General features: G+C 56.8%; 8 protein-coding genes across 8 annotated transcripts; 4 read left to right on the top strand and 4 right to left on the bottom strand.

The window, feature by feature from the left end:
* Positions 1 to 1,513: 1,513 nt before the first annotated feature.
* GGS23DRAFT_597890 (uncharacterized protein) lies at positions 1,514 to 2,310 on the top strand (the record flags this gene model as incomplete). Its single annotated transcript, XM_051518693.1, has 2 exons — positions 1,514 to 1,726; positions 1,828 to 2,310. 2 exons carry the CDS (start codon positions 1,514 to 1,516, stop codon positions 2,308 to 2,310), a joined length of 696 nt encoding a protein of 231 aa, XP_051370992.1.
* Positions 2,311 to 3,798: 1,488 nt separating this feature from the next.
* GGS23DRAFT_610976 (lytic polysaccharide monooxygenase) lies at positions 3,799 to 5,660 on the top strand (the record flags this gene model as incomplete). The annotated part of the gene is made up of 3 exons (XM_051520364.1): positions 3,799 to 4,600; positions 4,685 to 4,837; positions 4,932 to 5,660. The coding sequence occupies exons 1-3, from the start codon at positions 4,511 to 4,513 to the stop codon at positions 5,658 to 5,660; spliced, it is 972 nt and encodes a 323-aa protein (XP_051370993.1). The 5' UTR covers positions 3,799 to 4,510.
* GGS23DRAFT_573571 (uncharacterized protein) lies at positions 5,280 to 6,333 on the top strand. Its single transcript, XM_051516686.1, has 3 exons — positions 5,280 to 5,719; positions 5,846 to 5,971; positions 6,040 to 6,333. Exons 2-3 carry the CDS (start codon positions 5,960 to 5,962, stop codon positions 6,262 to 6,264), a joined length of 237 nt encoding a protein of 78 aa, XP_051370994.1. The 5' UTR covers positions 5,280 to 5,719; positions 5,846 to 5,959; the 3' UTR covers positions 6,265 to 6,333.
* A 30-nt stretch (positions 6,334 to 6,363) lies between these two features.
* On the top strand, positions 6,364 to 8,109 carry GGS23DRAFT_573575 (uncharacterized protein). Its single transcript, XM_051516687.1, has one exon. The coding sequence runs from the start codon at positions 6,772 to 6,774 to the stop codon at positions 7,513 to 7,515; it is 744 nt and encodes a 247-aa protein (XP_051370995.1). The 5' UTR covers positions 6,364 to 6,771; the 3' UTR covers positions 7,516 to 8,109.
* Positions 8,110 to 10,469: 2,360 nt separating this feature from the next.
* On the bottom strand, positions 10,470 to 11,715 carry GGS23DRAFT_573576 (uncharacterized protein). Its single transcript, XM_051516688.1, has 2 exons — positions 10,861 to 11,715; positions 10,470 to 10,787 (listed from the first exon to the last, which is right to left on the bottom strand). Exons 1-2 carry the CDS (start codon positions 11,218 to 11,220, stop codon positions 10,671 to 10,673), a joined length of 477 nt encoding a protein of 158 aa, XP_051370996.1. The 5' UTR covers positions 11,221 to 11,715; the 3' UTR covers positions 10,470 to 10,670.
* A 1,154-nt stretch (positions 11,716 to 12,869) lies between these two features.
* On the bottom strand, positions 12,870 to 15,051 carry GGS23DRAFT_573580 (uncharacterized protein). The gene is made up of 3 exons (XM_051516689.1): positions 14,627 to 15,051; positions 14,518 to 14,546; positions 12,870 to 14,423 (listed from the first exon to the last, which is right to left on the bottom strand). Exons 1-3 carry the CDS (start codon positions 14,663 to 14,665, stop codon positions 13,598 to 13,600), a joined length of 894 nt encoding a protein of 297 aa, XP_051370997.1. The 5' UTR covers positions 14,666 to 15,051; the 3' UTR covers positions 12,870 to 13,597.
* A 268-nt stretch (positions 15,052 to 15,319) lies between these two features.
* GGS23DRAFT_610982 (uncharacterized protein) lies at positions 15,320 to 19,152 on the bottom strand (the record flags this gene model as incomplete). The annotated part of the gene is made up of 6 exons (XM_051520365.1): positions 15,320 to 16,160; positions 16,245 to 17,034; positions 17,123 to 17,387; positions 17,481 to 18,488; positions 18,567 to 18,875; positions 18,991 to 19,152. The coding sequence occupies 6 exons, from the start codon at positions 19,150 to 19,152 to the stop codon at positions 15,638 to 15,640; spliced, it is 3,057 nt and encodes a 1,018-aa protein (XP_051370998.1). The 3' UTR covers positions 15,320 to 15,637.
* A 3,506-nt stretch (positions 19,153 to 22,658) lies between these two features.
* GGS23DRAFT_116456 (uncharacterized protein) lies at positions 22,659 to 23,507 on the bottom strand. Its single transcript, XM_051511040.1, has one exon. It carries the CDS (start codon positions 23,385 to 23,387, stop codon positions 22,809 to 22,811), a length of 579 nt encoding a protein of 192 aa, XP_051370999.1. The 5' UTR covers positions 23,388 to 23,507; the 3' UTR covers positions 22,659 to 22,808.
* Positions 23,508 to 25,042: the final 1,535 nt, after the last annotated feature.

Consider the following 25,042-nt stretch of genomic DNA (forward strand, 5'->3'; position numbering starts at 1 on the left):
TCCGGTCCACTCTCCATACTGGCAGGCGAGGAGAGTCGGCCGCGTAGTCGGGCGCCTCCCGTTACGTAAGCTTCAGCGGGCAGCTCCGTGACCATACTAATGTCAACAGGAGGTTGGATCTTCTATAAAAGGTAGATCCGCTGCTCCCGTCACTAGACAATCTTTTTCTGTCTTTCCTCGACGTGTATGCAGCAACCGAACTTCAGCCACGGCATGCTCCACAGCGGCTGGGCCATGTCCCGTCACCTACTAACACACAGTCCTCCCGGTTCTAGCTTGCGATGACGCCCGCGACGGCTTGCACGATCTTGCAGCGGGGTGAGCTCCGACTCCGACAGATTTTCGCATGTTCTCAATTTTCCCTCGACCGATCATGCAGGTATGTGGTGGTGTCGTGATGTACCACACTGTCCTGGGGGGTAGCAAGCACGCCGCATCATCCACCTCACTCTACATCTCTCTTACACAATCTCCCTTGCTCATCTCTCTTGCTCAGCCCCCTTATCTCTTGTTTTCTTTCCCCTTCCCCCCCCTCCAATTTCCGGGACAGCAGGTGTCCAGCCAGATCCCGAAGGTCGCACGCGCCAGACATGCCCAGGTGATAGGCTCGCGAGCCAGCCGGAGGCTTAGGCCCGGCCGGCTGTCAGTGGAAACCGGCGGCTCGCCACGGTACATGGGACATGGGACATGTGACATGGCGCAATGGCGTCGGTGTCAATCTGGAAGGCGGTGCCCTTGTGCGTTTCTCTTATTAACCGGTTATCGGCCACGGGCGCCCCGTCAATCAGCGGCGGCGGTCGCGCACCCCCTTCCCCTCCCCCCCGGCCTGCGGGCAGGCACTGACATCATCCGTACGCGCGGCGGGTTGCGACTGACGTGAACGGGCTCGTGTTTGCTGCCGGCGCACGGTGATCGAGGAAAGCACCACCCATCGCCGCTAAGGCCCTGGGACCGTCCCTGCTTTCTGCGGATGCGCAGCACACGTAATGGTGACGTGCCCGGCGTTGCCTCGCATTTACTATTCGCCCCCCCTGGTGTGGCTTGCACCTGCTCGACCGCCCGATAGCCTGCAGGGAGCGAGCCATAAAGGAAGACGGCGCTCGGAGCTTTACCTCCAGCCCCTCTCTCCAGATCCCTAATCCGTTTACGATGGGCTTTTATTTTAGGCTTGCGCGATAAAAGAGAAGAGATCTCAGTAAAAGACAATCCCATCCCGATCCCTCTCTCGCCATTTCCCCATCTCCCCATTGCCATCCTGTCAGATACCCCATATCGTCATCCTTTTACCGCCTGCCGCCCTTCCGCTACGACAAGCCTGCGAACCTGCGAACCTGCGAACCTGCAAGCCTGCTGAGATCCGATCGATCTGCGCAATAATCGACGGGTCGACCAGGTTCGACAGACCTACCAGCTCCTATTTACCGTTCCTTGCCCCACACGCTTACCTCATCGTTACCCGTCCACCTCTGCTGAGAGAACCAACTTCGCCGAGAGAGATTCGGTGCCAAGAACGATGGCCTGCGATACCGACCCGCTGGGCTTATACGACCCCGGCAGCGATCCCAGCAATCCTACTTTCCCAGAGTCAGATCCGGACGCCGTCCCACAGAGCTTCACCTTCCCGAATCACCCCCAACAGCTGTCATGGGACCCTTACGCGCCGGAGAAGATGCCCGCGGGCGAAGGGTATCTTGATCAGTCGAGATCCATTCTTGACGTCGACCTCGTAATACAACCCTCCCGCCCCCCACTCCCTCGTCCTTTTCCTTCCTCTTTTCTTATGCACGTCTGGTTTCGGTACTGAACGAATGCTGAAATAGTGCCTAGGACGGCTACAGCCTAGCCGCGATGAGCGGAAACCTCATCTCTCCGCCATCATGGAAACCTCCTTCCGGTTCGCCGGCCAGGAGGTCTACCTGCGACGCCCACGGTTGCCGGGAGATCTCGGAAACGCACGACGCGAGACATCGGGATAAGCGCAGGCGCAGAGACTCCAAGTCAAGTACGTCATCTCTGTCACTTCACGACGATGACGGCGGCGGCGGCGACGCCGCCAGCCAGAGACACCACCACCGGCTCGAGAAGAACCGGGTCGCGGCGAGCAAGTGCCGACAGAAAAAGAAACGGGAGACGGCCATCCTCCAGGAGCGGGAGCGGGGCCTGGCAGCCCAGCGACAGTCACTCAAGTTGGCCGCAGACTCGCTCCGCGACGAGGTGGTCGGGCTGAGGAACGAGGTCTTGAAGCACGGCATGTGCGACTGCTCGGTAATCCAACGATATATAATGGAGACGGCGAGGCAGGTCGCTTGAATCGCTGCAGATGATGTACGATGTCAGTGTGTGGCCTCCGGCGTACCTATCGGGACCAGCGCTTGCTTTTCCTCGGCGCGTAGCTAGCTAGGATCGGCCACGATCCGTAAAAGTAATATTCGCGAAAGGGAAAAAAGGGGGGACTGGAAGGTTGTCCTAGAAGATTGGCCACTGTAGAGATTGACCACCGCTGAGGCCAGTCAACATCGATCGAGGAGGGAAGATCTTAACCACGGAAATGCCGTTGCTTTCGGCGTAATAGGACTAGAGATCTGTAGCTCACTCGATGGGGCAAACCCCAGACAATACAACATCCTGAAACCTCGAATGCCATACCCGCCCTCGGGAGTATTCCTAGCGGGTTTCCGTGATCACCTCTCACCACTTGTCAGTAGGAGGAGATTTCATTCCAGCCAAAAAAAGGGCATATGGGCCTGTACTGTACTATGTAGTATATAAGTCATCGCAGGCCGACAGCTGTAACTGGCTGTGCATATGCCTGTCGATCTTATGAATCTAGGACTTCGCAGTCCGTCGACAGCCGCCACGGCGCGGCACAAAAAACAAGCTAACGTAGCACCATATTATGTCTTCCTCTCGAAAATGATCACATATCCGCGCCGTTCTCTATTTTTCTCCAACATCTTCCCCCTTTTACAACTGAACAATCCCGTTTGCCTCCTCCCTCTCCGGCTACACACCACCTCGCACCAACTGGGCCGGCGATGGCGGCGAGGAGCGTCGGCGTCGGCGGCGTCTTCGCGGCGCTGATCCGGACGCACCACATCACGAGTCGGAAGAAGCTGGGGCGGGTGCGGCGCGCCGCGGCGCAGCACGGGCTGCGGCGGCTGCTGGTCCGCAGCGGCGGGTCGCCGGGGCTCATGTATGGCGAGGCGGCGAGCGCGGCCGCCGTCGCCGCCTGGGTCGCCGCTGTCCAGGCCCTGCGGTACAAGGACTTCCAGTGCGCGCGGCGGCCCGGCGACGCCGCCCCCCTGGTCCGGCCCGAGGGCGACGAGGGGGGTAGGGGTGGGGGTGGTGGCGCCGCGTTCGAGGAGGTCGCGTCCGTGGCCGAGTTCGCGGCCCGCATGGAGCGCCGCGGGCTGGGCACCTGGTGGCGCGTGGGAAGTGAGTGTCTCCCTCGGCGTGGAACTGGTCTGCTTTCGGTGGCTGCGCGCCGTCACGGCACGCGGTTAGAAGCCGTCGGTGGATGGGGCGTGCCCCGGTTTATCACGGCCCAGAGCTACCTCCCTCGGAGCCTCGACCGACACGAAGTACTAATTGCTAACTTGGATGCCGCAGTGGGCTACGAGGCGTCTGAGTGACAGCGGGACTAGCCGCGCGGAGGCATTTTCTGCAAGCCGCTCCGTCGCCGATGGGACGCTGCGGAAGTTGCTGAGCAGCATGGTTCGCCTCGCGACATTAATACCGCCAATGATCCTTGCTAGTCTGGCGGTCTAGCCCTGGAGTCCTCCTTATTACCGTATCTGGCCATCTACCGAGAGACGAGTTGGTACGCGAGAACTCGGCTGAGAGCTCATCGTCGTTATTTAAACACCGTGCTCGCAGTTTACTCGTCCCTGAATCACCAACATCCGAAGCTGCAACGCTTCGAGCTGACTGGCCTCATCTATCAGTTTCTTACCTTCGCCTGCTATCACGGAAACCAGGTCCTCCATCCGCACCCATCGTTTGGTCGATCAAGTCTCCGGCCAGAAGGCTCGGGTTTTCGCCTGGCGCTCATGCGGCCACAGTAAGGGCTAAATATAGGGCGGCAACAAATGACTCGGCTCATGCGCTTCGTCCCTCTACGCGCCGTCACATTGCCGACAGACCGGGGGGACATCTTCCAATACGACGCTGGCACCCAACGAGCAAGTTGTGGGGAGAAAATCTGGGGGATGAATTCATCCGCATGCTGGATAACCGGCGGGCCAATGAGACGTGTCGGGTGTATTAGGTTGCCTCTATGCATATTAAAAAAGCTGGACTGATTCTACCTCGCGGAATGTGTCGATCCTTAGTTCTTACGAGCACGATGTGCTCTCGGCCTCTCGACGAGGGCGTGGTCCTGGGAACATAAAAAACCAGGTCGTCCGCGGCCTGGATCGTCGGCCAGCTTGGCTCTATCCCCGACCCAGAACCACCACCAGACGTCACCACTGCTGCTGGTAGCACTCGAATCTCCCGACAGCTTAGCACAATGAGGTACTCGCTCTGCGCCGTGCTTGCCGGCATGGCTGCCACCAAGGCGGCCGGCCACGCTCTCTTCCAGGCCCTCTGGGTCGACGGCGTCGACATGATAAGTCTCACCCTGGGCACACACGCTTCCACCACCCCCTTGGGCTCGGCAGCAGCAGCAGACTGACCCACCTAGCACGGCCGCCAATGCGTTCGGATGCCTGCGTCCAACAGCCCCGTTACCAATGTCAACAGCGCCGACATACGCTGCAACGCGGGCGGCACTAGGGGCGTCTCGGGCAAGTGCGCCGTCCAGGCCGGCTCCACGGTGACCATCGAGATGCACCAGGTAAGCCTGGTGCGCACGAGCGCTCCCCAGACCTCTACGTGCGCCTGCGCGTGCATGCCCCGCGGCTCTGTCTAACCGGCGCGGATCTTTCTAGCAACCGGGCGACCGCTCGTGCGGCTCGGAGGCGATCGGCGGCGCGCACTACGGGCCGGTCAACGTGTACCTGAGCCAGGTGGCGGACGCGACGACGGCGGACGGGTCCGGGTCGTGGTACAAGATCTTCGCGGACTCGTGGTCGGCCAAGGGGTCGGTCGGCGACGCTGACAACTGGGGCACCAACGACCTCAACGCGTGCTGCGGCAAGATGGACGTGCCGCTGCCCGCCGACACGCCCGACGGCGACTACCTGCTGCGCGCCGAGGTCATCGCCCTGCACACGGCCGGGTCCGCCGGCGGCGCCCAGTTCTACATCTCGTGCTACCAGCTCAGCGTGCGCGGGGGGCAGACGCGGCCCGCATCCCTGCCCGCCGGCGTCAAGCTGCCCGGCGCGCTCAAGGCCAGCGACCCCGGCATCCAGATCAACATCCACGCCCGCGTGGCCAACTACGTCAACCCGGGCCCGGCCGTCGTGGCCGGCGGCACCACCAAGACGGCCGGGTCGGCGTGCGCTGCCGGCTGCGCGAAGACGTGCGCGGTCGGGTCCGGTCCCGTCGGCACCGCCATCGGCGGCGCCCTGCCCCAGCCCACCGGCGGCGGCCAGGCCGGCTGCGCTCAGGCCCGGTACCAGCAGTGCGGCGGCCAGGGGTACACGGGCTGCACCGCGTGCGCCGACGGCCTGACGTGCCAGGACGTGTCGGCGCCGTACTACTCGCAGTGCAACTAGGCGAAGGCGGGGGACGCGAAGGGGGGTTAGGAAGAAGAAGAGGCCGGGGGTAGGGCGACCTGTAGATACAATGTCAGCCCGTCCGTCAACTTGCCTACCTGCCTGTCCTAGTACCATAGCACGTATACCTATGTTACCTGGCGCGGCGCCTCGAGTCGCAGCCGGAATAGGAACTCGGTTAATACCTAGGTACCTCCTCTCTGCACGCCCACGCTCACGTCTAGGGCGCAAGTAGCCACGTCGACGTGGAATTCTCCAACGGGAGGCGGGCTTTGGCGTATCTATATCTAGGTTATCACATGCCCTGGTGCCTATGCGTCTTAAGCATAACAGCTCTCCAGTAGTCTGCATAAGCATAGGTATGCGGTAGATAACGTACCTCGATATGAAGCCCCTTTTGCTCTTTGGTTTCCTCATCTTCCTCCCCAGAGCCGCGCAGTCTCAGCTATGCTTCTCCCTGCCTCCCCCCAGGCCACAGCCTCATCGCACGTGTAGACATTTTGCCCACACGCACACACGCACGCATATACCTAGGTACCTACGTCGCACCCCAAATCTGACTCGCTATGCACTTATCGGGGCTAGGTATATCACATCCCCCTAACTCCTTATGTCGTCATTGCTTTACCTACCTAAGCGTCTCCGACGGCCTTCCGAGGTCCCTGTCCTTCCGATGGTCGCTCCGGTTCTGCTCTTTTTCTCCAACGCAGACCTCTCTTCCAAGTTGGTCGGCGCCTTTGGGTTTGTCCGTCTCTTCGTCCGTCGCTGGACCCCTTCTGACGACCTGCCTTTTCTTGCCTCTTGCCTTACCACCTGCCTGTCGCGTCCTTGCCATAGCTGCCTTGGAAATTAGGACCCTTTTTGTTGTTGATTTTCCTTGGCAGAAGACCTCTCTGTGCCTCGGCGCCGATGCTTGCCAAGAGGTGACAACTCGCGACGCTCGCAGGATCCAATCAGAGACATCCGCGGCATCCGCGAGCTCGTTCCTCTTCGTCGCTGGCTTCTAAATACTGTCCCAATCCCCCCATTGAGCAGGTAACTAGAGATTGCCAATTCATCTTAACTTCCCTCCCGATTATCTTATCAATCCGATCAACCTCCCTGCCCAGCCATGGCTGCCGTCACCATCGACCCGGCTCATAAGGACCGCATCATCTCGCACATGAACGCGGACCACTCGCGGGAGCTCGAACATTACCTGCGCGCCTACAATGGCCTGTCCGCGTCGGCCGCCCGAGGCGCGCAGCTCGCGGACCTCAAGCTCGACGCCATGATCATCACCACGCCGTCCCCCAAGAAGACGCACAGCGTCGCCATCAACCCTCCCCTGGGTTCCGCCTCTGACGCCCGCATCCGCCTCGTCGAGATGGCGTACGCGGCGCTACCTATCCTCGGCCTCAGCGACGTCCGCATCTCAGCCTGGACCTGGCCCCGCGGTGCCGGCCTCGTGTCGTTCCCCGGCGTCTTTCTGTACTTCCTCTGCGCGGGAACGCTGCCGCTCGTGCAGCCTGGCACGGCGGCGTGGGAATTCATCGACGCCAAGTTCCCGTCGTATGCGGGCGTATTCTCATCCTCTCTCGTGTCCTCGCTCCGCGCCGACGCCGGGATCGGGATCGGCGGGGCGCTGACCTACGTCTGGCTTGTGAAGGCCATCTTCCTACCTGTGTTGCTGATCCATATCGGGGAGGCGTGGTGGGTCGCGCGCTCGCGGCTGCGCCCCCACGGCGTCGACACTGGATCTGGCCTCTGGTGGCTCTGGGTCGTGAATACCTTCTTCGAGGGCCTTCCGGCCATAAAGCGGTTTGACGGCCTGGTCGCGGCCGAGCGACAGAAGAAGGAGGCCACAAAGCATTGATGATTCATGGCCTGCTCTCATCCATCCCCTTCTTTAGCAGTTGGTAGGAAAGGAGGATAAGTCGGTTAAGTGGCCATTCGAGGAGTGGTAGGGAAATGGTTCGGCTTAGTGACGTCGGTATTGGTGTTTGTTTTGATGCCGGCGAATCTGTCTCAATTACTATTGTTATTTTTCTTCGATGGGTGCGGACGGAGAACGGAGCCTCCGGATGAGAGGATTGGAGGTCAGAGGAGGACTGAACGCATCAATTGATATTGGTAGTTGGTTCCATTTCATTCCAAGGCCTTTCGCTCGGGGACTTTGGGGGACATGTCGACAGCTGGACCCTCCTACTATGAGGCTATTTATCGTTTAATATGCTCTCCCGATAGTCTATTCTTTGTAGAATGTGTGCAATGAGAAGGATCTCGCCGATCTCTGCGAGCCCGAAGAGCCCCATGAAAGTCTTGGACGGTCAACCGCCCTCCTGTGTATGGGGTTTTAAGTTCAGTTAGGTTTGGTACTATCACATCACTCGCTGTACGGTGTGCAACTAATACGCGGCTCAGAAGTAAAGCCTGCTGTGTGATAACTCGAGAGCCGGACTCGAGGGAATGTAATACTTGATAATATCACTATGTGTTTTCCACCACTTTGATATAAGGAAAGAGATGACAACGCGTAGTGAGAGCTCGTCCTAACTGGGAACTGGAATGTGGGTTCTCGTAGCAAGCGAAAAGGGGCAGAATCCACGGTGGTGGCTGGGTTTGAAGCCGCCTGGATTCTTGCTGTAACCCATGGCGAAGTAAAGAGGGTCATTAGGGAAACTAAGGGGGCCGGCCGTAACAAGGGGATGGATATGCTGCTAGGAGGTAGAGCTGTGTTCCACCCTCTTGCTGGAGCAAGCGGCGAATGCAACTGTGCATTCGTATTCAGCGTCGGGGGTCCGACGTGCCTAGGCAAGGAGTCGGACAGGACTTTGGCGACCTCGACGGTTGTTATCCCGGCCATGCTAGCAATTTCGTGCGTCAGAAAGGAATCTTTGTCGGTCTGTTGTCTGGCGTGTAGGCGGGATCTAGGGAGAGACGTGTGCTTGGTAGGCGTGAGGGGAGTAGGAGTAGGGAGGGATGCTGAAGGACGCAGAAGGCAGTGATTAGGAGAGGAAGTTAGGTTAGGTAGGTAGGTAATTAGGTGCCCAGATGGGAGGAGTGGAATGAGGTATACGTCACGGTGCTAGCCCAAGAGGACTCGACTCGCACTTCCCTCGTGTTCGTACTCACCTCCTTGAGCCCTCGCCAACTTGAAGGCATTCTGAAGACATTCCGCATTCGGACAGCCAGCAGAATACCTCTACCTACCTACAGGTATAGGTACCGCCAGGTGCTCAGTTTCGTATATCCAAAGTAGGTACCTGTCCTGCATTATTCTTACGAAGAAGTACCTCTCTCCCTCCTACTCGTAATGCAGCAGCTACATAACGCCGATGCCTGCCGCCGCAGCCGAGCGCGGGCAGAGGGAAGCCGTAGCTGCTGGGCCGCGTGGGGCGGAGGCAGGAGCTGCTAACGCCGGTGGGTCATACCCCTTAGGTAGGTACCTACCTATGTATGTATGTACGTAGCATGTACGTAGCACATACGCGGCACGTACGTGGAATTTACGTGATATAGGAGGTACCAACATAGTAATAGCCCGTGGTACGATCGGGACACGATCGGCTAGTTCGTCCGTCCCGCGGTTTCCTATATTACCTAGTATTTGACCCCGGGTGAGGCAACGCCACGGGAGGTGCCGACAGCCACGGGCCGTACAGAGATAAACAGATAGGAGAGATTTGGCCACCTCTGTGTCCGTTGGTACATATCATTACCTATAGCCCTCCCCGGGCATCCCTCGTGCGGAGAGAGAGAGAGAGAGAGAGAGAGGGAGAGAGAGCACGAAGTAATAGGGCACGTATTAGTCATTAGTCGAGCGTGTTACCACAAAGGGGGCCACATGGATTTCTCGACATGTCAACTTACCCGGTTTTCTGGCGGATGGGACTCCAACCTTGCAAAATCTCGAAGACTGCCCGTGGTGGGGAGATCGTGACCCCTCCAAGTTCTCCCGACCTAGAAGCGCAAGGGGAGAAACGTTGCGAGCGTCAACGCGCCTGCGCATACGTAACTGGGAATACGTAACTGCTGGAATAGCTGGGGGTTGCTTAGCATGAGCCAGCGGAGAATATTATAGCGGTAGGGCGATATAATACCACCTTGTTGGAAACATGCTCCACTCAGCATTATAGCGACGAAACTACCACGACTATTAATAGTCGGCTTGAGGGCCCAGCCTAGGGGGTCCCACAGTGCAATCCCCACGAGCGTGGCTCAATCTGCTCGTAACGTACGGCAGAGAAGCCTATCTGATATCGTACCCTTCTAGAATGCGTAATGCCGTGACGTGGCGTCTACCGACCCCAACATTGTGCCGTCCTGGTCATCGAGAGCCTCTAGCCCCAGCCAGTTACGGCGTTGCAAACCGGCCTCCACCCACCCTAGCAGACGAAGACCCCGGACGGGGATCACGGCACCCCGTGCTATGCTAAGCCCTCTTAGCCGCACGGGACATGCAGCTAAAGCTTATCATCGGGAGGGAGAAGAAGACCTCGGCGCACGTAATGCAATGCGAGCCTTCCGCAAGGATCCTGGATTGCCGGAGCTATTAACTGCTTGGGATCTTGGCACGTCGCTCTGTGGGGATGGCGGACAGGCTGTGAAACAGGGGGGGCGGTGTTGAAGGGGTTTTGACAGCTCGTTAAAGCCGGATCGGGAAATGGCTTCGCGGGGGGTTGTCCCGGGTTGTCCCAGCATCGCAGCTCGGCGGGAAACAACTTTGCAGCCCGAGTTGCGCCGGATGCAACGTCAGATATCAAACGCCCACCGAGAACTGGCTGGCTTCGCCCTGGAGGCTGAGACAGGGGCCAGGCGATGGCATCGCTTGCGGCTGGCACGCCGACAACCGCCTACGCGTCGCCGCCGTCGGGCGGGATATTCAACTATGTATAAGAATACTCCATCCCGCTAGCTTATGTTGACAATTTCCTCTTCTTGCTCAACCAGACGTCGACGTTCCGTGTTCAAAGACTCTTTTACTTCTATTCTCACCGCGATACTTTGAACTCATCTGCTGCGCAGATTTCACTTGTCCTTCGCCTCCGTCCCCTCATCTACATCCCTCATAACAGAAACCCTCGGCAACATGAAGGCCTTTTTCGCCCTGTCTCTCCTTGCCTCGCAAGTTCTCGCGCAGAACGGGTAAGCATCCTCTGGCTATTCTAGGGCCAGCCGGCCCCTTTCCCGCGACCAAGACTCGCTGACAAGTGAATAGCTGTGGCTTCCCTGATGGCCCCGACTGCGTGTCTCTTGGCAAGGGGGCCAACGGCCTCGAGCAATTCGCCGACCCGGATGGCTGCTGTTTACTCCCCTTGCGCTGCGGCAACGGCGACGGTGGCGAACGATGTGAACGTGTAAGCGGCAATGCTGGCACTGGTAATAACGCCGGCGGCAACAACAACAACGGCAATACGGGCAACAATAACAACGGCAACACGGGTAATACGGGCAACAGAAACAGTCCTCGCACCCCTGCCGGCAATAACAACAATGCTAATACGGGCAATAACGCCGGTACTGGCAAAGCTACCAACAACAACGCTAACACGGGCAACAATAATAACAATGCTGGCATCGCTGGCGGTAACAACGGCAATGCCAACCCGGGTAATGCGGGCAACAATGTCAACCCGGCTGACCCGGGTAATAACGTCAACCCGAACCCGAACCCGAACCCGAACCCGGACCCGAATGACCCGGGCAACAACAACAACAATCCCAACCCGGGTAACAATGGCAACAACCCCAACCCAGGTAACGTTGGCAACAACGCCGGTGCGGGCAAAGCTGGTAGCGCTGGAAAAACTATTAGGAGCCCTGTCAACACCGGCAAAGCTACCGGAGACGCCGGCAACACTGGCGAAGCTACCGGCAATGCCGGCGAAGCTGCTGGCAATGCCGGCAGCGTTGGCGACGACAAGGCCGGCGACGACGCCGTGGCAGCCGACCCGAGCTGCAGCGCCAACGAGCCCGACTGCTCGTCGCTGGGCAAGGGCGCGGACGGGCAGGAGCAGTTCGCCGACGACGGGTGCTGCGTGCTGCCGCTGCGCTGCAGCAACGGCGACGAGCGGTGCGAGCGCGTGGCCGGCGGCGCGGCGCGGCGCGCGCGCAGGGCCGCCCGCCGGGCGCCGGTCGCGCCCACCCGGTTCTAAAGAAAGAGGGGATTTGATTGATCAATGCTCGGCGGGAGGGAGAGAGACGGCGACGGAGAGGGACGGAAAAGAGGCGTGAGGAGGAGCGGTGGCGGCAACGATTGAACCCAGACGGAGGCGTGCTTCTCCGGTCGGCCTAGTACTACCTATGTACCTACAGGTAACCTCTCCAAAGAGGTTGAGAGAGACAGAGATAGCGAGAGAGATAGACAGACAGATATCCACCCGCGCGCAGCCGCCCCGCCTAGCAATGCCATCTGATTCCGAAGGTCAACACACCGAGCCCGGCCTCCGGGCAGCGTGGCTCATTTGCTCTGTAGTCTTAGAACCTCGCATTTGATTTCTGCGACGGACGTCTGGTATGGTGCGGTCGTCGGCAGCACACTTTCACGTGATGGGCTGGATGGTCCGACGACCACCTACGTGTAGTTATGCATAATTACCTACGTATGCGTGCGCATCGCATTAATCCACATCCCTACCCATGTAGGCACCACACACACACGTAGCGTCATCTCTCCACCCCAGTCAGTCCAAAAAAAAAAAACATCCGTCAAACCACGCGCTCGTCAGCCCTGCCCTACTACTACTCGCATCGGCGCTGCACGCAATGAAGGGAACTCCTCGCTTCCCCTGGCGTCGCGGCCATCTTTCCAGAACGCGCCAGTCCCTACGGACCAGGCTTACGGGGGGGGAGGGAGGGCAAGGGAGCCGTGGCGATCCTAAAACAGGGGTCCCTCTCACAGCGGCGCCCCGAGCCCTTAAGCCCTAGAGGTATTAGCGTGGGACAGGGGTGACCCGTGGTGGACTCGGCGGCCGGGGGTTGTTGCGGGGGGGGGGTTCGTCTTTCGTGTTTTATATGTAGTTGCCAGTGTCCCTAAGGTATATGTGTAGAGGTGAATATGTAAATGCGCGGCCCAGTATACCTATACCTACCTGCCTGCCTGCAAACACGCGCCAGGCGATCTCTGTCCCCCCCTTTCAGAAACGTAACGACGCAGATGGACCCTCGGTGTAGTTGGGTTTGGTTTCGTCTCGCCAGCGGGTAATGATACTACCGACCCTAGGTAGTAGTGAAGGAGTCAGCGGATCCGCGCCTCAAGATCATGGCCTCAAGATCATCCTGTGTTATTGAAAGAGGCTACGTGCATTATGGACCTTAGGCAGGCATAGCTGCCCACCTGACCGACTATTACAAGTTCCTGTCGGCTGTCGGGAGTTGAGTCGTGGTAAAAGACCCCAGATTTACCGAGTTCGCGCAAGACTATCTCAGCCCGCCCCGCCGGGGAGGGAAACCCCCCTCTTCCTCCACAACTCCCTAAGGCAGGTTGGTACAAATTATATAATACCAAGCAGCACTTATATAGACACCTAGGCAAAACAACACAATCGGATTCCTTCTCGATAGACCCCCCTCCAGCGAATCGGAGTTCGCGCCGTGTTCCCATTCAGCATTCGCTATTCGCCTAGATTGCGCTTACTCCAGCACCCACCACACTTCGGGACCGCCGACTCTGTTACGTGACCTGTGGCAAGTTGCAGACTCTTCCTCTTCTCGTCCTGTCGTTTACTTCATCATATGTGTTGCCGTAGCTCTTCTGTAGAAGTTTTTGCCTCACTACTTCCGGGCCTGCTTCTGGCTTGCCTCCCCACCCAAGCGTGTCTGCATATATCTGAGACCTCCAATTCCGTGCCGTCCTTCCCCTCTGCGGACGCCTTCCGCCTCAAGAACAGACTGGACGCGGTAGATTTAGAAAGACTCCCGATAAACCAACTAACGAGAGTAGCTGCCACTGGCGGTTAAGCCCAGTCGTTCTGCTCGCTTCCCAGGTTCGACGGCTCGAGCCGGGGTCGGCTCGGCCCCTCCTCTAGGGCCCTGTGTTCTCGACGACCAACACCGGGCTCGTCCCCGCCGCGCTCAGCCCCGGTACTGGCCTCCTCGTCATCCGTACCATCCTCGATCAGGCGCCCTCTGGGGTTGGTAGCGACGCTGTCAAATTTTCGTCTGTACTCGGCCCCGGAGCCGCCTCCGTTGGCGCGGCGGAGCCGGAAGAGAACGAGGTGGACGAGCTGGAAAAGGCCGAGGACGAGGGCGATGGTGAGCTCGAAGCCGGCGGCGCGTTGGGCGGATTCCTGCCAGGGCGCGAGGCAGGAGTTGGCTCGGTTGTACAGTTTGGTGCAGGGGATTTCCCCCCTCTTCGGCCAGGCGCGGTCTACGGGTGAGCGCAGGCCGCAGCAGTTGAACGCGTTCTGGATACGCTCGATATCCTGACCGTCATTTGCGCTCCACATGCGCTGCCAGTTTCCCTCGAGCCCGCATCCCAGCGTGCGCCCCGGGGTGACGCGCTCGGCCGCGAGCGTCGCCACTACAACGGTCAGCACGCCCTGGAGCAGCTGCAGGGCGGCGGGGAGGAACTGCACTAGCGCCGCGAGGGACGCGAGCGAGCGGGGCAATGACTGCGAGGGAGAGGAGGAGGAAGAACCAGTCCGCGCGCCGACCGGGACGCGACGGGCAGCGGATGTGAGAAAGAGGTTTCCAGCGGCGAAGAAAGGCAGCAGGATGGCAAGCACGGTGGTGCCCGTGGCGAGGGGTAGGGCGAGCGTGCTAGAGGTGACTTGGACGTAACTGAGAGGGTAGAGGTTAACTAGGGTGACACGGCCCGGCGAGCGAAGGAGACCAGACAAAGGAGGGATGGATGGAGGAGTGGTGCGTGTCTCACATCGCGAAGCCTGCCGCCACGAGGAGCAGCTAAATATTCAACAGTGCGTCAGTCCACGGTACAATCCTGGCCACTAACACGAAAACTAGGGATAGATGAGCCTACTTACTCCAGGATACACTAGCGCCAAGTTGGCGAGGTTGACCATGGTGGCAGCGGGGGGGTTGTGGGCTGGGTGCTGGCGAGTTGAATCAATGGTACACTCATTCGCCGGGAAGTCCCCCGTGGGCGATCGCGGGATATGGGCTAGTTGGGGCTAGCTGGCTCTTGGGGAGGTGCGCGGGTTGGTATGGCGATGGGCTTATTTGGTGGTGAGGATGGAGAAGCTGGAGAAGACGGAGAAGAAGATGCTGAGGACGACGAGGACGGTGAGGGCGAGAGTGTTGGCAAGGGAAGAGGAGACCCCTCTTTCTGCGAGGTGAGATGGCAAGGAGGCTGCGAGTTGCCGACATGAACAGGCGACGTACCGCGGGTACCTGCATAACGCCGCTCGAGTACTTGACGTAGCTTGCCAAACATATGCTTCCGACGTGTACCTAACCATGATATTGTAGGTATGCCGGTGGGGGTAAATACCTAAGGCACCAAGGTTTCCATAGCCCCTCTTTCCGATCAGCGTCCAACCTCGTCCAACCTCGTCCGCTCCTTCCTCTCGTCGCGGTGACGGGCGACGAGGCCGGGAAGTGTGCACGGTTTCCATCGTTACCGGGTCAATGAGATGTCTGTTACGGGTCGGACGTCCTCTGACGTTTCCAAATCTCGAAGCGGCCTCGTAACCAACAGATCTCGTAGCCTACCTACCTGTTGTTACCTGGGAGACCTTCCGCCGTACTCATATTAGGTAGGTACCTAGGTACCTAGATATCTCGACCAGCGCCAACGAGCCGATGCAGAGCTTGACCTCTCAAGACCGGCGCTTCGACAGCCTGATTAAGGATTCGGTTTGTCCGTTCATTGCTAAATCTACCTACCTAATACCAGCGGGCATATTCGTTCCCTCCCATTCTCACAGACGATGTGTCAGATGTGCAAAAAAAAAAAAAAAGGAAGAAGAAGCCTCCCTCTAGCCAACAACTTGCCTATTCCTCCGTAACCTCTTCTGACACCTATATTAACCTAGTCACTTGGTCTCTCGTAGTGCCTTAGCCCTCCAGCACTGTCCCGATAGTGTCTCGCCCTCCAGCGCTGTTCCCCAGTGCGACTTCTCGTTGCCCGTTGCGCCGTGCCGCAGAGCGAGTAAGAACGTCTTGAGGAACGGGACTGGACTCGACTGGAACGCCGACGCCCTCCCGACCGACCCCGGAGCTATGAACCCGTCCGGCTCGATAGTTATCGGACTACCGCCGTTGGAGGACGGAGGTTGTGTCGATAAGCCTAGAGGCTCGCACATCGCCGTGTAGTCCTCGTACGATGAGAAGTAGAGCTGCCTCGCGAAGAGGCCGAGGAGCTGCCGCTGCCGCTGCGACGGCTGGTACGCCGCCGACCCCGCGCCCGCGCGCGGCACGACGTACAGCTGCAAGTGGTCGAGGGCCTGGTGCGTGGGGCTCGGCAGCGGCGCGTACAGGTGCAGGCGGACGTGCTCGGACCGGGCGATCTCGTCCATGAGCTCTTGGGCCTCGAAGGGGCTGATGATGATAAGCGGGCTGCGACGCTTCTATTGCTGCCGCTCCCCCTCCTCACTCTCTAGTCTTTCTCCTCCGGGTAGTAGGACTAGGGTCACCACCCACTGTACGGGGCGTAGGTACAAGTCGGCGTAAGCGCCGTACCCGTCGAGCCGGACGGTACGCGCGAAGTCCTTGGTCACGAGGACTTCTTCGCCCTTATCGTTGGGGAACCATGACAACTCGAAGGCACGTCCCGCGGCTGTATTGTCTAAGGCCGCGAACGCGGCGCGGAATGGGGGCGCGTCGTCAGGCGGCTGCCGCTTGAAGGTACCCTCTCTAACGAGCATAGCGAGCGCCGGGTCTACCTCGTGCTTCTTTAGCCTCACCTGTGCCGGCCGCTCGATTTGTCGTTCTTGTACGATCTCGGGCGATAGCTCGCGCTCCTGCTCCTCCGCTAGGAGCGACGAGCTGGGGTCCGTCGCGCCAAAGGCCACGCAGCGCCGTTCTATTTCGGCCAGTCGCCCTGCTATCGGCGGGTCGCCGCGTATCGTCGATTCGTGTCGTCCCGTATTTCGCTTTTTCGGTCTATACCTATGCTCGAGTGTCAGCGCCTCGTCCTCGAGGAACCGCTTGGCTGCTTCGGGCGACAGCGCTATCCCGCCGTTTTGCGTGACCGCCGCTTCCCACAGCTTCCGGTGATGCTCGAACCGCCGGCCCTGTACGGCCCACAGCGGGATGCTACGTCGCAGGTCGGCGAAGGTCTGGTCGATCGCCCACGCCAAGACGTCGCGCGTCTGGATGTTGCCACTGTCCTCGGCGGCGTCTTTCAGAGATTGGATCTGCGCTTCAATCTTCTCGGACACGCAGAAGACAACCGATTGGCCATGTTCGAGTTTCCGCATCCGCATGCAGGCTAGTGGTAATCGCACGTGTCAGACCGACTCTGCGGGTAAGAAGAAAAGAAGAGATGAACGGGAGAAGGAAAAGCTTCTTTTGCTTACCTTGTACGAGACGGTGTTTGGTCAGCCCGGCACCGAGAGTGACGGCTGCTCTGTAATCGGATGGGAGCTTCAAGTCGGTCCCTCGCGTGTGGGCTTCGTCCAAGAAGACCAGGCAGCGGTCGAGCTGGGCGTTATAGGGCGAGGTCTGGAACTTTTCGGTCCGGCCCTGGCGGTCGACGACACAGAGGTTGTCGTAGTCGTCGAAGAAGATGGCCGCTTGCTTCCGCTCAGGGCCCGAGGGGAAGGAGGAAGCTATCTCTTCGAGCTACTTCTCGGTCACCTGGGAGTTGGTTAGTTCAAGGATCTGCGCGCCGACGTCCAGAATAACCTGGACCGGCCGGTCGCGCATCTAGCTAACGAGATCTAGCAGCTCCTCGCCGTTCCGGCGTTTCGTAAGCTCGACCGAGTTCTCTGATCGTAGTAAGTACTCGGCGACCATGGCGTTCGTATGACGCTGCGTGTCGAGGTCGTGGTGCGTTATGTCCAAGGGTAACAGCTGGCGCGAGTCATAGGTTCCGCTGAACCCGGTCGTGGGATGCGCCTTTGCCTGGCCTAGGTCCCAGCCCAAGGCGGCCAGCTTCTCGGGGAACTCCTTCATCTCCTTTGAGAAGACGATGTTCGACAGGAAGTAGTCGATGGTGCGCTTCGCCCAGCGGAAGTGCGGGAAGATTTCCTCGGTCAGCTGCCGGTGGTCCTTCATCGACACCCCTCCTAGGTTGTGGTACGATCGGGGAAGCTCAGGCACGTCACCCACCCAGCCTTGGTAATGGGCATCAGGCTGGCCAGACTTGATCAGGTGCTCGAACGTAGCGAGGAGGTCGTCATTTGATAGACCTTCGTAATAGTAGCTTAGATAAGTCAGAAGCACGACAACGTCCGGATGGCTGAATTCGGATCTTGCCGTAGGGTGGTCCTTGGCGCGGTAGGGGACAGCAAGTCTAGTCTCAGGAACCCGGCCAGGGTCCAACCCGTAATTCACCTTCCACCTCTTCTGTCGAAAGGCAAATCCCAACACTCCGCCTGCGAATAGATCTCGGATGAGGAGCAGTTGGCTTTTCGTGGACGGTGTGGAGAAACCGGATCGGTCTTCGACATTGGTTATGTTCTCGCTAGTCAAGTTCTCGCCGAGAATGTAGGTTCGTACGGCGTTCCTAACCCATGTTTGTTGTCTATGTATAGGAAACCCCTGAAATCCAGTGTTGCAGATCGTTGTGGCCACGGTTTCTAGCAGCCTCTCTTCGGCCCCCTGTCCAAGAAGACGTATTCTCAGGAATTGCGCGGTGCTGTTAGTGGTAGTGATCTCTATCGATCTCGGGAATTCCTGTCCCACCTCACCCACGTTATCCTTAACGAAATCAAGAATGCGCTAAATGAACGTCCAGCGCTCAGAGTTCAACTCGACGGGCCTTTGGGTGCCCATGGTGTAGATAAGTTCGAATTTTACGCTGAAATTCTCATCGCTCTCATCGACTAGGTCGCGCAAGCAGGTATTGAAGTAACTTTGCGTCTCGAGGAGGGTCCGGGAGACTTCAGGCTGGGAGTTATTAAGCTGGTATTCGATCCCCATCAGCTGAAAGGAGAGGATATGTTCTGGCAGCATGAGAAGAACGCCGCCCTCTTTCGCACATTCTTCCGATAGTTCCAGCACTTTAGCAGCCTTCGACGCGTCTGGTTTAAGCAAACGGGAAAATGGCATGTGGTAGATCCGACGGTTTATTAACCCCCCGAGCTTGGAAATAAGCATTCGGAGCAACTCCTTGGAGTTTAGCGACGATGACACGCACGAGCCTCTTTCCGTCCTCCAGGTGCGCTGCGACGATGGGCACGATGACGGACGACTTGCCCTCACCCATATTTAGCTACATGACTGTGTTCCTGTTCTCCGGCGGCTGCCTCATCTTTCCCGCAATCTCTTCCTGAACTTCGCGAATCATAATGCCGCTCTCGACCTCTAGCAACAGCGACTCGGGATATTCCATCGGTTCCCAGTTGGTATGGCCCGGGTTCCGAAGGTCTCGGAGGAGCTCCATTTCTTCATTCAAAGAGCAGCAGGACATACACTCGGCTCGCTATACCGCGGCGGGCGATCTTATATACGCGACGATCGCCTCCATCCAACCTCGAGAAAGTCGACCCCACCGCGCTCGAGAAAGTTGGCCTAGGAAGAATGTAGGTGAGACCCTAGGCACCATGCAACGATCTAAAACTAACTCTTTAGAGCATCCTCTTGTCGTGAAGCCAACAGCGCGCTTTAGAGAGTTGTACGCCTTCTCGACCTCTGCCTCGCAGTTTGACAGATGCTCCTTCAGTGCCGAGTCGAGGGCCGTCCTCTTGATAGCAAGCGTATTATAATATCGGCTACCGGAGCGCTCATGACACTTCCCGCTACTCCCCAAGTCGCTTATATAGTCGGTCTCAAATCCCGGAGACGCTCTCTCCCGGAGGAAGCTTACCAGCATATTTAAACCGTCCATTCTATTCACGAGCTTATCGTCCAGGAGCTTATTACACACGAGCTTATTGTCGAGAACCGGGTAGCCGTCTAGCTTAGGTACTGGGTTACCAAACAAATCCTCGTCGTCGAGGAACGGTTTTTGATCCACTAAGCCTGGTAGCGAAAGAGGAGGTGGCATATGATCTAAACTCGATATTTCCCGCACTTTAACTAGTCGTAGGGAATCGACGACCTCCTTAAGATACTGGAGGAGGCGGTCGTTTTCAACCCATTTTCTCCAATCGGTACGGATATTTCCCAAAATAACTTCCTTATTATAGTAGCGATCATAAAAGTCCTAATGAGGCACTAGCGGTTCCTTACATATCCATTCCTTACGGAAAACGACGACGAGGCTGCTAATAGCGCATTCTTAGTTATCTCTAAACTTCCTCTCTCTTTCATCATATTCACTCTCGCCTTATTAGCGCGGAATCTATACCTCTTGACTAGAACTAAATAGGGAAAGGTACTCTCGAATAACATAGGTAAGCCTGGATGCGTCAAATTCGTAACCACATCTCGTAGAGACGTTATCAACGCTTGGGATCTCAATACTTCCGATCCGGCCTATGTTTACGCAGGCAGCCAGTACTTGAATAGGACCCATATCACAGCCTCTCGAATACGCCAACGTAGCTAGACAAAACATCACCCGGAATCGGCGCGGACGCGTACCACCGCTCCCGTAGGCACGGTAAAACCGACACCACATCTTACGGAAGAACAGATCGGGTTCTGATAGCCATTCGGAATTTGTCACGTAGTAATTGAACCAGCCTATATAAGCCTACATACCGCAAAGCGTGAATGTAGGCGTCTACGTTTTACGCGACAGAATTATAGCCGACTTCTCCGCCGTGCAACGCCTGGGTTAGGCCCTCTATCTCGCCAACTCTTTTTAAAAGATCCCATAGAGAATCGTAGAAATGTTCCGGTATAGCATCGTGGAGGGTTGTCCTTTCTTCAACCACCATCGTCGCAATCTTAAATGCTTTCTACGCCCTATCCGCACGAGTCTCCGGGTCTCTCCCTTTATAGACTTCATCGTAGGATGTAGTAAATCGTTCGGCATCGAGCCCCGAAACACGAAAAGTCGATGCTCTGGCTACATGTCGGTCGCTGAGGACTTCGTCTATGTATTAGAGCTTCGGCGGGGTAGGGGAAGAGTCCCCATGAAAGAAGTTAGTGGACTTGATCTCGTTAAAAATCGATTGGACTTCGGCATGGAAGTCCCCGTGCTAGGATAGAAAGCTAAGCAAGTTATCCCACATGGTTGTCTCCATGACGGCGAAGTAGCCAGGGTAGTAGGCTCTCGCCGGAGACAGGCCAGCGATCAAGGCAAGAATATCGAGGTCTTCTTACGAAAACTACTAGGACGATCTTATCGCCGCGGACTTGAGGATGGACAGGCATACCTCCGTCCCCGTCTTAGCGGTAAGCTTATCCGGCAGACAGCCCGAGGTGAGCGCGTAGAGATAGGCGAGTGTAAGCTTGCTCGCCAAGCTACCATTATCCACAAGACGTCCCAACCTAGTATCTATGTCGTATGGATGAATCCGCGTCGAGGTTCCGTACTTAATACGAACCGTAGCCCGTTGCGACGAGCGCTGGTGCGTGACGTGGCCGTTTGGGATTAGGATTTTACGGTTATGGTTATCATCACGCAATGCCAACTTACTATCCAACCCAATCAAAGTCTCGATCCCTTGGCTCCCATCGACGTACATCCCACGAAACTGCCCACAATGAAGCTGCGAGCATCCAGGCTGCAGGGAGAAGTTGAGTCCAAGTCTCGGTAGATCGACTTTAATCTCCCTACTGGTGCCATTAGAGGTCATCTGGATGTGACTCATCTCTTCGAGGGCGTTCGGAATATCTCTGAGTCGCCGTACCATAGGACTAGTATGATGGAGCAGCACTTCTTCTTCCCCTTCCTCTCCTCCTCTTCCTCGCCTCTTTAAGGTCCACGACAGCTCTTCTTTACTAAAACCAATGTTCAGCGGAAAAGGTCCAAGGGTTTTCCTTTGGAACGAATTCGACTTCTTTGGACCGGCAATTATACCAGTAAACATAGCCGTCAACAAAGCACGTCGGGAGGGAATTCTCGAATACTCTTAGGGGTATCAGCTCCAGAGTACGGATAGGATCTTCATCGCGAGCGGAAAGAAAGTCGACGCCTCCCGACGTATCCAACCCAAATGGTAGCTCGTATCCGTGGTATATCCTGGTGGCGGTGAACCGCTTCTCGGGAGTATAAGCAGGCAGCACCTCTACTATCGCCCTACCAAATAAGGTCCCGAAGCTGGAGTGGCGTTCGTACTCTTCGGGTAAACGTGATGGAGGCAAGCCGTTTACAAGAAACTCTCCGGTCAAGAGGTTGACCTAGATAGTCGTAAGGCTTGCTCCCCCATTCACAGCATTTCCGGCCTCTAGCCAGTAAGACTCTAGTATCCCCGACAACCGCACCCACGTACGCGACTATATATAGGACGGTATAAATCTTCCTACCGCGTCGTCAAGACACGGGCTATTGTTTTCTAGGACTACCGAAATCAGAGAGAAGTGAGCCTTATATAGGACACGGTTAGCTTACAAGACTAAGCCCGTATGGATCTGGCCCCTTAGCTCCCCAACCCTATGGGGCAGAAACTTGACGATCATGGCGCAATGGATGAGGACACTAGCTTGTTAATCGTGGTCCCACATAATTCTTCCCAGGAGATTCCCGTCAACGTCGAACGAAGCAATGCAGATAAGTACTATCTGGGACGTAATAAGGACAAATTCGTCCCTCTGCTTATCGTCTCCCGCCTCCTGCGCCCCCGAGGCCTTCTCTTGCATGAAACGAATCCATTCCATGGCAACCGAGAGACACCGCTTCAGGAATAAACAGAACGAGTCGACAAGATAAGAAGACGGATTCAGGTTAAGCGCCTTGATAGCAATGGGGATAAACCCTTTCAGTGATATATACGACTCCCAATTTTGTTCCACCGCCTCCAACCGAAGTTTAATACCATCGACAAGCTTCTAAAGAAACTCTTCGTCCTATAGCTACCAGTGGCCTGCCCGGTATATGGCAGTGTCCCCGGGTGGCCCGGCCTGATGAATAGCCTGTGACACTATTAGGATAGTATCTGGCTCGCCGAAGTCAATCGTTGGGTTGAATAACTGGACGAGGATGTTGGATCATTGTAGACGATATTCAAGAGGTAGCGTGGCCATGGCCTTGAACGCCTCTAGCGTGAGCCCCCGAGGGCAGCAGAATTGCTGCGACAGAACATGATTAGGCGGGGGACCAGAGCTATTCTCTGGCGGCCTAAACATAAACTGTTGAAGGCCCGCGTTCGACTCTGATAGCTTATACATGCAAGCCTCCGGAATTTTCTTCGTGGCTACGAACGATGAAACGTACCGGTTTTTCGCCGTATCGTAGTACTTGTAAGTCCTACCGTTAGGGGCCGAAACATCCCCCTCTTCCGCGGTGCTTATGTGTATTTCTAGATTGGGCGCCGTGGTCGAAACGAATTCTATCCGGCCCTGGTTGCCGCTATTATCGTCGTAGTAACTAGAGAGATGGGTGCGCATGCGCACTTTATATTCTCCCTCGCGGCCTCCGGAGTACTGGGACTGGAGAAGGTCGTAGATGATGAAGCACGTCGCATCCCTCCAGGCCTTGGAATACGGAGGGATGGCTAGCTCAAAGACCACAGACCGGGCATCCAGTTCACCCGCTGGGAGGGGCCACTTGTGTTGGCTCATAGCCATAGCGCCGGCCTCGTTAATACTGCGGCACCTGTTGCAGGACCTATCATAGCATACGTAGTTACTCTAGTTAGCCGATGTTATGATGTTTCGATATTTAATCTTTTCGAGGTGGAAACGGGTTATCCGTAACTGTTTTTCATAGTACGCCTCGGCTTCGATCTCCTTGCGTAACTGCTTATATAGATAATGACTTTCATAATAGCGAACAGAGAAGCTCCGTTCGCTTCCGAAAGAGGAGAAAATGGGGTCATTTCCCGGCGAGCAGTCATTGCGCCTCTTCCGGATGTACCTCTCAACTCTGTCTAGTCTTTCAAGGTCGTCTTTCGAATATAGCAGTAGAGACTCCAGGCGGTCATATGGAATCTCGGGATCATACTCGGACAAGAGGTTATCACTGCGCCTGCAAGCCGACCTATTACAGGCTACCCATAGTTCTAAGAGCGTGATGATCATGATAGACAGGCTCTCGGGAGACCCCCTATAGCGATTCTCAGTATGTCCATGGTATTGCTTTATCGCCGTCGACAATAGCTCGCAGGCATTCTCGTCTCTCAGGTGGGAAGTAGTCCAGTTAGATAGCGACTCTTTAACCCATTTTTCGAACGCCAGCAGGTTGAACGCCACCTCTTCGGAATAGGCGCCGCCCACGACCGGGAATTCGCTGGCTAGGAATGTTGAGGCTATCCAAGGAGCCTTGAATTGGGATGTGTCTGTCACGTTGTGTCGACGCCTGATGTTAACGTCGATGAATTCGTCAAGGTTTCGATAGGGGTCGAAATATACCTATAGACGGGCGAGCCTTGTAGGTACCAACACGACGCTACCTGCATATTGATACATCATCCACGGCCTCTGCCGGCCAGGCAGCCACCGAGCAGAGTGTTCACGCTGACAGCGCTGTCGAAATGATTCGTTGCCGCGCCCCTAAATGAGAGGGTGTCGTGGGTTGGTTACGACCCCTGTCGTGGCAGGCAGGAAGCGGCTACGATAATAATATCGCCTCGGCGTCTTCTGCACCTTTGCGACTTTGCGTATCGGCGTGTTGGGCTGTTGCGCGTGCCTGCTGAATCGAACACTGACTGTGTCGCGCAGGAAATCGGCCTCCACAAGCATATATAGTATCTGCAGGTCGCAGAATGTAGGCGTCGTGCGTTTTACACGATAGTTTGGCTCTCACGCCTCAGGTGTCCGTACACGTTGGCCGGTTGCGTCTTTCCGTAAGGCGATGGGTTGCTTGCTTCGCGTCTGACTTGTCCGTCTGATATTTCGTCGTCTCTCGTGGAAAAGGTCACTCGTCTAATCAAAGCCGGTGTCACATGCTATGAAGATATTCCTATTGGCCTTGGACGTGCAGACCGCGCTCGGGGCGACGGTAGCATGGGTTTAGGTAGCGCCTGTCGGTCGGTTACGGCAACGAGAGGGGCCTAAACGGAGGTGAGGACGAGGTTCTAGGTTATACCATATTCTATACCGCAACTAAATTAGGCTTAGCGCAATCGCCGCTTTTACTTAGGCTCGGCTTAGTCTATAATTAGTTAGGTAACTAAGGAATTATATTTATATAATATTTATATAGAGGGAAACGGTTCTTAAAACGGTTAAGCTTTAACCGTTAACGAAATAAAGTAACGTACGAAGCCTTATTATATCCGTAC

Source organism: Durotheca rogersii (assembly GCF_024521655.1).
Source record: "Durotheca rogersii strain YMJ 92031201 chromosome Unknown GGS23scaffold_14, whole genome shotgun sequence".
NCBI lineage: Eukaryota > Fungi > Ascomycota > Sordariomycetes > Xylariales > Xylariaceae > Durotheca > Durotheca rogersii.